Below are 14,240 nucleotides of genomic sequence, written 5' to 3'. Positions count from 1 at the left end.
CATCGTCGTACCCATTCTATCTTGCTTAGGTCCACCACCCGAGTGATTAAGATAAGTCACTCCACATCTCGTGTATGTGGGCAAGATACATGCTAGTTGTATACAGGAGGAGGTGTCCAACCTCAACCCCAACTAGGAACTATTAAGGTCTGCAAAGAACCGGAATCCCATATCTCCTTGCTCCCTAGGATCTGTGAATCCATGAGCATGGGTTTCCTACTTTGCTACCTAAGGACAAATACGTGTCAATAACAAGTAGCATGTCACACATATTTAACTTTTAGTACCCATAAATTGTCATGAAAAAAAACTTTTATTGATTAACATGCGAAATATACTGGGTTTTAGGGCACCAACTCTAACAGGGTCGACCAACGGGTCACCCACTTTTTTTCTTTTTTCTTTGTTGTTTTTTTCCCACACTATAATAGGATGATCCAAATCGTCTATGTGATGGGCAATAACGTAAATAGGTTGAGCCAAAAAATCATTTCCATAGGATGATCCTAACTCTCTGATCTATGTAGGAATCGCATATTATTATTTGTGGAAACCTCTATAGATCGGAGGGCTAGGATCATCCTAAGGAAATGATTTTTGGGACACAACCTATTTAAGTTGTGTTGCATCACATGAACGGTTTAGATCATCCTAAGATGTGGTCCATACTCCATACAGTACAATCTGAAAAATATGGGATCATAAGGGCTTACACCATATAAAATCTAAATCATGTGAGTTTTTGCTGGCACCCACGGGTCCACCCGGCCCGGGCCAGTTTTGACGTGACCCGTACGGGCCGTGTCAAATTTCAAACGGGTCACTAACTGGTGACCCGGACACGTAAATTACAGGCGAGTCGGGTGGACCGCGGGTCCGGGTCACTTTTTGCCAGGTCTACTGATGTGTCATGAGAAGATAGGAATCATCTCAAAGGTCGAATACAGCAAAGTTGCTCAGAAATGGATGCAGGGGCCAGGATGACAAAAGCTTGTTACCATTTATTAGCTCATGTAGCCAGGACACATTACCATTCTATCACATTGGAAATGGGTGTCCGCAGTGTTAAAAGCAGTTGCAGAAGGGACCGCATAAAGAAACAGGTCTACACTACCGGCATTTGAAGACAAAAAAATTTTGAAATGATTTTTTTTTTTTTTTTTGTGGAATGAAAGACAAATATTTTAGTGAAATCTAAAGGTTGAAGGTCTTCTGCTTGATTTTTTTTTTTTAATGGTAAAGGACTTTTGCTTGATAATAACATAAAATTGATTTTGGTTGAGTAATAACAGTTCCAGAACCCAACATCCATGCCACAACCTCCAACATTTCAGAAGATGAAGACAAGCGATCGTATGATATCCACATTTTTGCAGCCTTTCTAGCAATACAATCAACTGAATCACTTCCTAAAATCTACTGTCTTTCCAGAGCGATCCTCGTCAGAAAATGGAATTTCAAAACCAGGAAAAAGCAGTGCAATCAACCACTTCTCTATTTAAGCAAATGCATGTAAGAAAACCCCTAAAAACAACATAACTACTCAGGATCTTCAATTTAGCAACTGATAATAGTGTAGTAAGCAGTGTTAAAAAACTTGTACTCTGACAGGAGCTTGCCCAAGGTAAAACCGAGTTGAGTCACTCGAGCGAGTCAATGATTGTTATTGACTCGGGGAACTTTAAAACAGCTACTAAGTATATGTGCATGTGTGTACAAATCAAAATCATCTTATTACAAGTGTAAAATCCTTCGAGTCAAAATCATGATCCCATTCAAGAGAAGTGCTACAAGCACCCAACCCTTGGAAAGGATCTGCCTAGAAGTTTTATTTTCCGAATGGTAACTGCCTATACAATTAAGAATAAGAGAAAAGAAACTCTTAGATAAATTGGTTTATCATACAATAGAACATATCTTTGGCATTATAATCTTCTTTTAACAAGCTGTTGAGCATATTTACCAACTAAATGGTCACTTTTCCATTACCTTGATCATATAAATTAATTATGTAAGGCATGCAAGATCAGAGAAGCCCCAAAAACTACAAGCCAAGTTAGACAGTCTCCAGTGACACGATTTAAGAAAGTAAGAAGTTCAACAACTATGTCAAAGCATTTAAATGGACATTTAAGGTTGAAAGAAAAACATGCCTTTGTATACAGATACATCATTACACATGAACTTACAATAGAAGCAAATCTCAAACATCCTAATCTCTATCTTGCACCAAGTTCCTAATCAATTTTCCCAAAGGAATAGTACCCTTAGCCATTATCTCTAGCCTAGAAATATTAGAGGCGTGTGAGAACAGAGAAAGTCCAAAATACACAAGCTCAGGAAGAAACAATCTGGATGACAAAAATCCATGCCAATAATAAGGTTCAAGATCAAAAAATGCATCGAAAAACCTCCTTGTCGCTTTTAAATCAAGCTTAAGCAGAATATCCATACCAAAGCAGAAGAATTCCCTTTGCCGTCTCCTCTCTATAGGCCACAAATCTTTCCAAACTTCAGCAGATAGTTCATTCCCAAAATACATTTGTTCGGAACTGAGGTATCGAACAATCGAGTCTGCAACTATTGGAGCTGCTGCAAGTGTCCTTGCTACCATGTACCCAGTAGACGGATGCACCATACCAGCAGTCCCACCTATCCCTACAACCCTCTGAGGAAGCACTGGGAGGGGTCCTCCCATTGGAATAACACACCGCTCGTCCTCTTCAATGCTCTTTACTCGTATACCCAAATGCCTCAATCTAGCCTCCATCCTTTCCTGTATATCTTCCATCGCCACACCCGGTCGAGCAACTAGAGACGTCTCTTCTAAAAATATCCTGTTCTTTGAGAAAGGCATTGCATACAAAAATGTGGGGATTCGACAATTCTTCTCTTTCAAAATCCTCTTATTGTTCAGATGTGAATCCCTCCAATCCATGAAGACCATCTTATCCAATTCAAATGGGTGTTCTTCTACCTCCGCTAAGATCCCATAAGCCACTTGGTACCCGGGGTTATACGGCTTATCATATTGAACCAGAGCCCTCGAGAACCCGGTGGCATCAAGGACAACGGTAGCTTGAACCGTGATTCCATCGTTGCAAATCAAAAGGGACTTGGACTCCTCATGAACAACCTTAATAACCTTCGCTTGATGGAACCTTACACCGTTTGATACGCACTTTTGCATCATTTTCGATTTGAGTTGCTTCCTATTCACCCTACCATAAGGCCTATCCAAATACTTCTTTGATAGGTCATCGACATAAACGACAGCACCTGACCAGGTGGTGTCGATGCAATCAAGCAGATCCATGGCTTCGAACTCGTCGACCCAGACACCGTAATTGTTGGGCCAGATCAATTTAGGTGATGGGTCTATTGAACAGACTGAGAGGCCTGCCTCGGAGACCCGCTGGGCAACGGAAAGCCCAGCGGGACCGCCACCAACAACCACCAAATCCATGACAAGCCCCTTTGATGGATCATACATAGGGAGCTCTAATTCAAGAATCTCCTTCCTGGTGTCTGGAACAAGCTCCAAAAGAGCACTACTCTTGGCCCTAGTACAACTATTTCTACACAATTTCTGATGGGATTTCTTGGTACCAAATCGAAAATCCTGGTATTGGAGCACTGCAGAGTGTTTTTCTAAGAACCCATGTAGTGGGTGCAGCAATTCAAGCTTATTATGTGTTCTGAGGAGGGTATCCATGGAAATCTGAGATGGGTTTTGTGAATTACTCAAAATCTGAGATGGGTTTTGTGAATTACTCAAAATCTGAGATGGGTTTTGTGAATTACCCAAAAACTGAGCTGGGTTTTGAGAAATTCACAAAACTCGTCAGAATCTGAAATGTATTTCTAGTAAGTGTGAAGATTCAGGGGCATGGCTTAGAAGAGATACGACATAAAAAGGAAATTGCCTAAAATCAGAAGATATTTACCGATAAAGATGGAGAGGAGTCATCTCTGTGGAGAGATGGGCATATTCGTGAATTTGGAGAAACTGAGAGGAGTTACAGAGAAGATTGAGATACATGGACATGGTGCTTGTGAGGTCCATTCTCAGCGAATAAATAAGTGTCCGGAATTTTAGATATATAATATAAAAATAAAAAACAAAAAACGATAATGGTAGCAGAATAATGACGTTACCCTCTTTTTTCAGCTGTCCAAATAACATTTCTCTCTTTAATTAACACTCTTATAATTAGCTTTTAACAGGTCTTTAGCAATTCACAAAGAGACAACCTAAGGCCACGTTCGTTTTCGATTTTGAGAACAGACTGTGAGCCCTAAACTGATTATTGCAATTAAATTTTCATATTTATTTTTTAGTCCAATAATCAGTTTAGGACAATGGGTTCTCAAAATACAAAGGCGCTGTTCTTTTGAGATATTATGACAAGTGATTGCGAGCAGGGCGATGCCATAAATTTTGCACAAGCGGGGCAAAAATTATAGTAATTATCTATCTTAAAATTAAGATAGAAAAAATTTCTATCTGAAATTTTGCAAAGGGGGCAAAAATTATAGTAAATTTTGCACAAAAAGGGAGATAAAGATGATAAAATTAAATTTTTAAACTTATTTTCTATCTTATGAATGATTGGAAAGGGGGGCATATTTTTTTAAAAAGGAGGTAAGTATAAAAAAATATTAAAAAATAAAGGTTTTTTTTTTTTCAAAAAATTAAGGGGGGCAATTGTCCTCCTTTTCTTTCAAGTGGCATCGCCCTTGATTGCAAGTCCAAAACCAATTAGGGAGATGATATTTTCACTCCTCTCCATTACGTGCACGCTCTCCTTGTAGCGTGATTTGACGTGAAAAAGTGGGCAATTTTAACACTTTTTGACGTTGAATCATGTTATAAGAGGGGTGCATGTGTAATGCAGCAGGGTGAAAATATCATCACCCACCCAATTATTGGACTTAAAATTAATCATAATTTTGAGTCCATAATCAGTTTGGACTCACAATATAAAACAAATGGCACCAAAACAAAACGGACCTTTAGATTTTGAGAATCAATTTTGAGTACATTACATTTAGACCGTGCTTGTTTTGGATTTTGAGAAATTGTGACTCCAAAACTGATTATTGAATTTTTCTAGTTCAATCATCAGTTTTGGAGTCATAATCGGTTCTCAAAATCCAAAACAAACACGGCCTTAATTTTGAGTACAATAATCTCAAAATAAAAAAGAGGAGTGATAAATCGACTCCCCAAATTGATAAATTGACTCCCCATGTGTCTTTCTCTCTCCTTTAGGTTAGAGAGAGAAAGAGGAGAGAGATAGACACATGGGGAGTCGATTCATCCATTTGGGGAGTCGATTTATCACTGCCCAATAAAAAATAAACATGCCTAAGCAAAATGTCCTCACGGATCAATGTTAGGATCAAATTTTGGGCCCCACAACAGGACATGTATGTATAATTAAGACCATTGATCTTGTTGACACATCACAAGTCAACCCCATGGTATTGATCTCGTTTAGAAAGTGAAGATAAAGAACTACAAAAATAAATGGTTTAGCTTTTCTCAGCGGAACCCAAACAAAGCTTGATAGATAATAGGATGAGAGCCATCTGATCAGGATGGGATTGGAGGAATTGGGCTTCATTTGTGGTTCTTGATCGGAGCATTGGACCTAATCATGTCCACGTGGCACTCATGGGCCCATAACTGAATGTTAGGAAAAGAGCCTAACCGCCATTAGTCTTTTAAGAAGTATTCTACTCAAAAAAAAATCAATGGACATCTAATCAATAAAAGTGTATAAAGTGCTGCCGAACTATGGAGGTGTCCATATCAGTTCTCAAAGGAAAAAAATATTGGCCGATGCCTATATCATCGGTAATGCTGATTTGACTGGGGTGGGGACAATGTGGATGAGCCACATTCTATGGATAATTTGTAGGGAAGCGATGAGAGAAATTATATGGTGTAAGGGCTTACAACAATAAGGCCTTTGTATGGTGGAAGTACCATCCTTGATGTCTAATCCAACAGCAGCTCCTCAAAAAGTGAGCTGCTGTTGGATCAAATATCAAGGGCGGTACCCCTACCGTATTGTTGTAAGCCCTTACACCATATAAAATCTCAAGCGATGATATATTCGCCCCTTTTTACTTGGGATAGTCCCGGTGTATTTATCACTATTCTTTTCGCCCCTTGATTACTTGGGATAGTCCCAGTGTATTTATGATTATTCTTTTACATTGGAGGGGTCGGTTGGGGAACGATGATATATTCACCCCACTTTTTACTTGGGACAGCCTCGTCTAGGGCTATTTATGACTATTCTTTTACACTAGACGAGGTTGTCCCAAGTATAGGAGGGGGGGGGGGGGGGGGGGGAATATATCACTTACCTATACATGGGAAACCTTGGGGACCCCTAAAGCTATTTAAAACCTTATAAATATAAAGTTACCTTTATCTATTATATTTTATAAATGAAAATTTCTTCACAGCTCTTTAATATTTTATAAAAGGGTTTTGTTAACGGAGTTTTTATATGGTGTAAGCCCTTATAGTCCCTTTGTTTTTCAAAAAGTACACTACAGGCAGTTAACGAGGGGGCACTCGTTAAGGTGCATTGAAAATGTAAATGTGCAATAATTGATGCATTGAAAATGTAAATTTACGATAAATTTACGTGGCTTTTGAGTCTTTTTTTCTCAAACAATGTTTACATTTACATTTTCAATGCTCACTCGTTAACAAAACCCTTTAAAAAAAACATTGGAAAAAATATTCATGGAATATTCGTGGGCCCGGTTTTGAGGGAGGGACATAAGAGGGAGGGAGTGGGCATAGCATGAGAAGAGAGATTAAGAAGAAATTGGGTTTTGGGTGTTTGAAAACTTGAAATTGAATAGCTGTTGGCAAACGCCATCCCACTCACATTACGGTGATAATGGAGAGTCCACTTTAAGTCAACTGAAGTTAGTGGAGCATTTACCGTCATCGTCTTTAGTGGGCATAAAATTTGTTTTACACTTGTTTTAAAAATTGGTTGCATTGGAAATGATATTTTCCACACATTTTCATAAAGAAATCGTAAAATAGATGTAAAAGACTGAAAATACGTGTAAATTGATTGGAAAATATCATTTCCAATGCACTTGATGCCCTTAGGGTAGTCATTAGCAAAACCCTTAAAACTTTAAGCTAACTTTAGGTATATGGCCATGTTTGGCAAATTTAAGCTAACTTTAGGTATATGGCCATGTTTGGCAATCATGAAAAATTATTTCGTGGAATATTCGTAAGCCCAACTGTCCGAGAAAGAAGGACTTGGAGAGAATTGAGTAGGTGAGAGTAGAGATAGCTAGACCTGGCAAACGGTCGGGCCGGGCCGGGTTTGACTCGGCCCGTACGGGTCCGGGTCAAAATAACCCGGAAATTTTATGGGTCACTAAGCTTGGACCCGCACCCGGCCCGTATAGACCGGGTCGACCGGCAGGTTACCCGGATTTTTGACATATTTTTTTTAGATTTTTTATGTTTGTATAGGGATTTGCTAGCCACCTTCGCCAACCATTTATGTTGACTGTTTGAGAGATTTGTCTTATTGCCGACGTGGTGCAAATTGCAAAGATTTGCAGAAGTACGATTTGTGAAAAGGTGGCTAGCCATAAATAATAGCTATAAGTAATAATAGGTACTAAGTTTTAAATGAGAAATTACGGAAAAATGGAAGCAAAGTAGAAAAATTACGAAAAAAAAACCGAAAGAATGTTCTAAAATATGACAATTACAGGAAAAAACTACATAGAAAAAGCAAAAATTATGACAGTTACGAGAAAAAAAAATGCCAAAAAGTGCCAAAATAAAACCTTTTGCACCTCTCTACGGGCACCCACGGGTCCACCCAGCCCGGCCCAGTTTTGAAGGGCTGGGTGGACCCGCGGGTCAATTTCAAACGGGTCACTGATTGGTGACCCGGACCCGTAATTTACGGGCAGGGCGGGTGGACCTGCGGATCCGGGTCACTTTTTGCCAGGTCTAGAGATAGAACAAAAAATTCCTAAAAAATATCCCCCTTTTTTTTTTTTCATAACTTTTAGGAGCTTTTCATGCCCCCTCACTCTCACGCTCTCAAGTGTCTGTATCTTCCGTCCATCTCTTGCAACTTGTGCCGCAAATATTCCATGGGATATTTTTTCATGGTGGCCAAACATTGCCTAAATTGAAAGACCCATTACCCAAAAAATAGAATGAAGGTGTTCTCCTCGTGGATAGCAGAACGGAATCCGTTTTGTAAAGTAAGAAGGGGGATCCATCACGACTATTCACACCTAGGTCTCCAGTGCAATTTTCACTGTACTTTTCATCATGCTTCCAATGTGACTATTCACACCTAATTAGGTCTCCAGTATGGCTATCAACACTCAAATAGGTTTTCAGTGTACTTATCCACTCTTGGGCAGGTTTTCAGTGTGGTCATCCAGGATTAATTTACTAGAGTGGTTAACCACACTAGGGCATGTTTCAGTGGGGTTCTCCGCACTTGGATATGCATCTAGTTTGGTTTTCCACTCTTGTTCATATTCCTAGTGTGCATATCCAGGCTAGGGAACAATTTCGGTATGGCTAACCACAACTAAAGACATATTTCAAGCCTGGCCCCCCGCACTTGAACATATTTGTAGTGTGGTCATCCATACTTTATCAAGTTTCTAGTGAGGCTATCCACAATAGGGTATATTCCAGTGTGTTTTTCCACACTTGAATATACTTCCACTGTGGCTATCAACTCTAGGGTATACTTCCAATGTGGTACTCGACTTGAACATATTTCTAGTTTGGTATATTCCGGTGTGTTTATCCACACTTGAATATACTTTCAGTGTGGAATTGTTTGAGAAGGAACTCTTTGTATGTATTCTCTATATTCTTTTTCAGGAACTCTTTTTGTTTGTGTATGATAGTTCCTTTTTATTGTGGCATTTAAGTTATGTTTGTCTCCATTGTTTGATTGTAGTAGGAGGATAACATGGCAGGACAACACAATGGAGAATCTATCCACGCAGACATTTCAAGGAGAAACTAATGGAGAGTTCAGGGAGACGTTGGTGGTGGATTGGAGCTGGTTTTTTATGTTGGTTTTTTGTTTTTTTTTTTTGTGACAGAGTGGTACTTTGGTCATTTCACATAACATATGACTACTTTTGATATTTTTCCATTAGATATGTGTACTGTGGTTATTTTGTATGAGCACTTTGCTCATTTTCATTTTTCTGTGACAAAGGGGTACTTTAGTCATTTCACACGACATATCGTTGCTTTTAATATTTTCATTATTAGATGTCCTGTGGTTATTTTGTATGAGGAGGCACTTTGCTCATTTTCATTTTCTATGACAGAGGGGTACTTGAGTCATTTTACTTGACATATGGTTATTTTTTATATTTTTCATTAGATATGTGTACTTTAGTTATTTGTATGAGGAGGCACTTTGCTCATTTTCCATGAGACAAGGACATTTTAGTCATTTCTTACGAGATAAGAGTATTTTGACAATTTTTTGTGAGAGTGGCAATTAGATCATTTTACATGAGATAGATATATTTTATTATTTCCCAATAAATAAGACTTATTTTTATTTTTATTTGTGAGATTTAAAATTCAAATCCAAGGAGTAGCCAAACAAAAGATTAAAAATTTTGGATTTGATTTACAAATCCGCACAAGATCATCTAAACAAATAATTAACAAATTTGAAAATTTTGGATTTCAAATTCTCAAATTTGTAAATATGTAATCCAAATCCAAAATCAAGGGGTATCCAAACCGGCCCTAATTACCTTTGACTTTTACATTTTGGGTGCCATTATAAATGCGCTTTCGTGAGTCTCAACCAATGCGGGCGGCATTTCACCTCATTAATGCAAGGGAGCCCTTCACTTAAACTTACTAAAAAAGTACACATGACACATTCTCATTGTTTGGCTCTCCCATTGGTCACCTGTTTGGTTGCTAGTAAAAAAACAAATATCCATTAGATTTTTGTGGAAAAAGAAAAAGGGAGGTCATTTGCATTATCTTGGAAGTCTTCTATGTAACTTTCTTGGGAATGGTACTCTCTCTCTCTTCCCTCAATCTCCACTAATAATGACACCCTTGTCTAAAAATGCTTGTCGCCTCCCTTGTCATATACCTTTTTCATAAAAATTCAATGGAATTTTATTTTTACTTGCAACCAAACGAAGCGACGTAGAAGGACTTATTGGGGCAGAAGTCTCAAAACTTAAATCCTATTCACGCTTGAGGACATAGACAGAAAGGGGTGTCCAGGTGAATTCCATACCCCCTATTATCATTTTCAAGGGGCGGCAACGCAACCCTATTTGCATTTCAGCCCTCTTCTTCTGCTTCTTTTCATCTGTTTCAGTTTAGAGAGAGAGAGAGAGAGAGAGAGAGAGAGAGAGAGAGAATGGGGGATAATTTCTCAGTGGTGGTGTTGGCTTCTGATCTCGGCGTCGATGCTCGATCCCTGTTGGGAGATAGCGAAGTTTATCACGACTGCCCTTCTTCTCTCCCCACAGTCGATGATTTTTCCGATCTCGACTTATTGCAGGCCTTCCGAATCGAGGGTTCCGATAAATACGGCAACCGAATCTTCCGAATTGTCGGCAAATACTTCCCAGGTCTAATTCTTTTCTCAATTCCTTTTCTTGTTTACAAACAGTTTTCTTTTCCCCTATGTTATGTTTGCAACGTGAGAGGGAAGATCAGCCTCTTGATCTACTTCGAGGGAGGGATCAATCCTCCTTTGTTCACAAAGACACACTTTCTTCTTTCTTGAACAAGTTTCTTCATTAATTTCAAAAAGACTGGTTACATGTTATTATTTTTAAGTAGAAAATACACTTACCACTTCATCTAAAACTCCTCCCGAGCCGATCTAGAAACCTTAACCCTTATCTCTAAGAATCTTACACATACCAAACAACTGCAAAGCAAATCCTACAAGTTGCTAAAATCTAAGCTAATTTATTCCACCTCAAGTGGGACCCATCTAGGCATGTAACATTCCTCCTGCCTTGAAATCAACCTTGTCCTCAAGGTTGAATTATTGGAGAAAATAATGTATTACGCCCGGGTCCCAAATCTTATTGGTCATAATCTTGTTGAAAAACATAGTTGACATTACCTTTTCATGTTCTTCAAAAATAGTGGTCGCAATCATTCGAATCCCACCTTTAAAATCCATTGTGATCCAAGTGGGAACGAAATACGAGTTTTCGCATCAAAATGCATTAATGATCGAATAGTTGAACAAAATCAATATGCTCTTCGATAATGTGTTCAAACTAACCCATCCTTGTCGCCATCAATTCTTGTACTTTGGATTTATGAAGATTTCATTATTGTTCGGGCTTACATTTATGTAAATCTTGAGGTCCCACAAAAAAGGAAAAAAAATAAAGTCCCTCTTTTCCCTAGATGATCTCTCTGATAGGGACCTAATTTACCTGAATTTCGCAATAATTGGATGGATAATTTAGATACCTATTTTTTTTATTTGTTTATAATTTCGTTAGAATAGGTTCTGACTTTTGAGTTTTGGTTGTTTTTTTTTTTTGCACTATTTCAGCTCCTGTGATCAGTGGAGAACGTTTGAAGAATTACGTTTTTCAGAAGATAATTAATGAATTGTCATTGGGGCCTTTCTGCATTGTATATATGCATAGTACTGTTCAGAAGGATGACAATTCTCCTGGACTGTCTGTCTTGAGGTGGATTTATGAAGAACTTCCTGATGAGTACAAGGAGAGGCTTCATGTTGTGTACTTTGTGCACCCTGGACTCCGCTCGAGGCTGGTTTTTGCCACTCTAGGCCGCTTCTTCTTAAGTGGAGGGTGAGTTCTTGTTTAATTGACAGTGGTAACTTTTGAGAAGCATATATTAATGAAGTCCAGTTGTTTATATAATTGGGAAACCAAATTGAATTATTTATTACATATGAAAATAGTATGGGTAACATAGGAAGCTATTCACAACCAGGGTTCATGTAATTTCCATTACCAGTATGTATTGCTTGATGCATATCAATTTTTTTAGTCAGGCAATACAGAAGAATGAGTGCATCCTCTTAAACAACACATTATCGCCCAACACAATTTTTATAACTAAATATACATATTGGTTTGTGGGGTACAACATTTCGTGTCTCCAATATCTTAATCCTTGTTCATAACTCATCTGCCACTCTAGTATAGTCACAGCAACATTTTCTTTTTCTTGTGTGTTGATGCTACAAACCATGGATGGTTAATTTAGAGGGAAATGATATGATTATGGTTAATGTATCACGATATTATCATAAACTGAAGGCCCCTCTAAGTAAGAATTGAATATGGTGGATTCAAGTCATCTTTTATTGTGTGTAAAAAAGTAGGAAGTTTTAGAAATATTTTTTGCTTTCCCAATTTTTCCAGAAAATTCTTGCAATCCAAACAAAGCCTTCGGAAATTACTAAATCTACCCTTACACCGTGTATATTACATTTATGCTCAGAGTCCTAGGCCACCTAACAACTATTCTGTTCAGTACAGTGACAATGACATCATAATATAGATCCATTTATAGCAAAAAAATGTTTTTTTGCATTATTTAAATTTTATGTTTACTATGTTTTGTTTAAATTTGTTGCAGCTTGTACTGGAAAATCAAGTATGTCAATCGGCTGCAGTATCTTTGGGATGATATAACTAAAGGAGAGGTTGAAATTCCTGAATTTGTACAAAGTCATGATAATGTTCTTGAGTACAGACCGCTGACGGATTATGGAATTGAACCGGATCCTCTCCATCTTACTGAGACTACATCCATGGGCTATTCGCTCGGGAGGTATGAAGGACGATGGGATTCTCGCACATTCACCTGATGTTGGCAATTGCTTAGAAAATGTTTCAGTTCAACCCTTGTACATATTAAAAATAATTTTTTCGTGGTCAGGAATGTCCTATGGTATGAAATTCTGTTACTGTACCAAATTCAGCTTTACGAAATTCTGTTACTGCACTAAATTCAGCTTTATGTTATAAGGTATACCTGTGATCTTATCAAACAGAGTATTGTATGTTGCTTTGCCTAATGTTTCTGGACTGTTAGTGCACTTACTTTTAGCATCTTGTATATGTTTCTATGCAGGCTTCATCAAATCTTTTGCAGTTCACTCTTTTTTGGGGCATCATTATGTTTGCTTGAAATAGTATTCCTTTGAGATGGTGATCTTGTCAAATGAAGTATGACATGCTGCTTTACCCTATGTTTCTTCTGTTAGTGCACTTAATTTTAACTCTTTTTTGGGGCTTTATTATATTTTCTTGAAATAGTATTCCTTTAAGATGTGTTACCCATTTGATTACTATATAAGTATATATGGAGTCTATAGTTTATATGGTGTGTATTTTATTTCGCAAAAGTACTTTGGTTTGTTTTTGTAAGACGATGGATAATTAAATGATTATCTTCTTCTTCTTTTTCTGAAGAGAAGAGTGATAATAACTAATTGAAAGGCTTGATCACTGAATGGGAATGCAACTGGTCCATTGAAGATAGGACTGGTTTTTCTAAAACAAATCTGCCTGCCTGGAATAAAAGGAAAAATGTATGGCAAGCCTTGGTATATTTATCTCCAGAAGTAGAGATCAATTGTTTGTAGCTTTAGTCCTTAAACTTGAGTGTGACTGTGCCGACTTTGTCATAGAGCAGCATATGCCTCTTTTTTGGCCTGGTTATGAATCAATAGGAAGATTCTTGTGCCTCGGTGGAGATGGAAACAAAAAACATTTCGATCGTTTCATGTCGATTTCGGTGGAAATTTAAAACTATGGAACAAAATAGGGTGTTGACAAAATAACACTGAAAGTGAGAAAACTTTGACACATACATTAATTTACAATCATGCTAGGGACAACATAGACATCTGGAATGCCAAAGGAACCTAGAGATGAAGAAACAGACACACGACCAATGTGAGTGATAGGAAGAGAGGAGCCATCACACATTAATTTGCAAGAATTATGGAACTAATGTTACAGTAGCTGTGATATGATGCAGTGTTTAAAAACTCGTTGACTCGGCTTGGAACTCGGCCGAGTCGACTCGGATTTGTGTTGACCGCATTTTGGAGTTGCAGACTCGCCGAGTCCGGGCCGAATCAAACATGAATCAAACTTTTTTTTTCCAGATGGGATCTACCAGCTGTGAATCT

The 14,240-nt window shown here is 38.1% G+C and overlaps 2 protein-coding genes across 2 annotated transcripts; one reads left to right on the top strand and one right to left on the bottom strand.

The window, feature by feature from the left end:
* Positions 1-2,079: 2,079 nt before the first annotated feature.
* Positions 2,080-4,093, bottom strand: LYC (lycopene cyclase). The gene has a single exon (XM_077362781.1). The coding sequence runs from the start codon at positions 3,713-3,715 to the stop codon at positions 2,213-2,215; it is 1,503 nt and encodes a 500-aa protein (XP_077218896.1). The 5' UTR covers positions 3,716-4,093; the 3' UTR covers positions 2,080-2,212.
* A 6,148-nt stretch (positions 4,094-10,241) lies between these two features.
* Positions 10,242-13,118, top strand: LOC143852834 (SEC14 cytosolic factor family protein / phosphoglyceride transfer family protein). The gene is made up of 3 exons (XM_077362455.1): positions 10,242-10,665; positions 11,616-11,880; positions 12,677-13,118. Exons 1-3 carry the CDS (start codon positions 10,452-10,454, stop codon positions 12,906-12,908), a joined length of 711 nt encoding a protein of 236 aa, XP_077218570.1. The 5' UTR covers positions 10,242-10,451; the 3' UTR covers positions 12,909-13,118.
* Positions 13,119-14,240: the final 1,122 nt, after the last annotated feature.

This window comes from Tasmannia lanceolata, unplaced genomic scaffold (assembly GCF_043159265.1).
Source record: "Tasmannia lanceolata isolate RefF3 unplaced genomic scaffold, GAP_Taslan_0.1 ptg000019l, whole genome shotgun sequence".
Lineage (NCBI taxonomy): Eukaryota > Viridiplantae > Streptophyta > Magnoliopsida > Canellales > Winteraceae > Tasmannia > Tasmannia lanceolata.
Note: the sequence above shows the minus strand (reverse complement) of the source record. Positions and strands in the feature narration are given on the sequence as shown.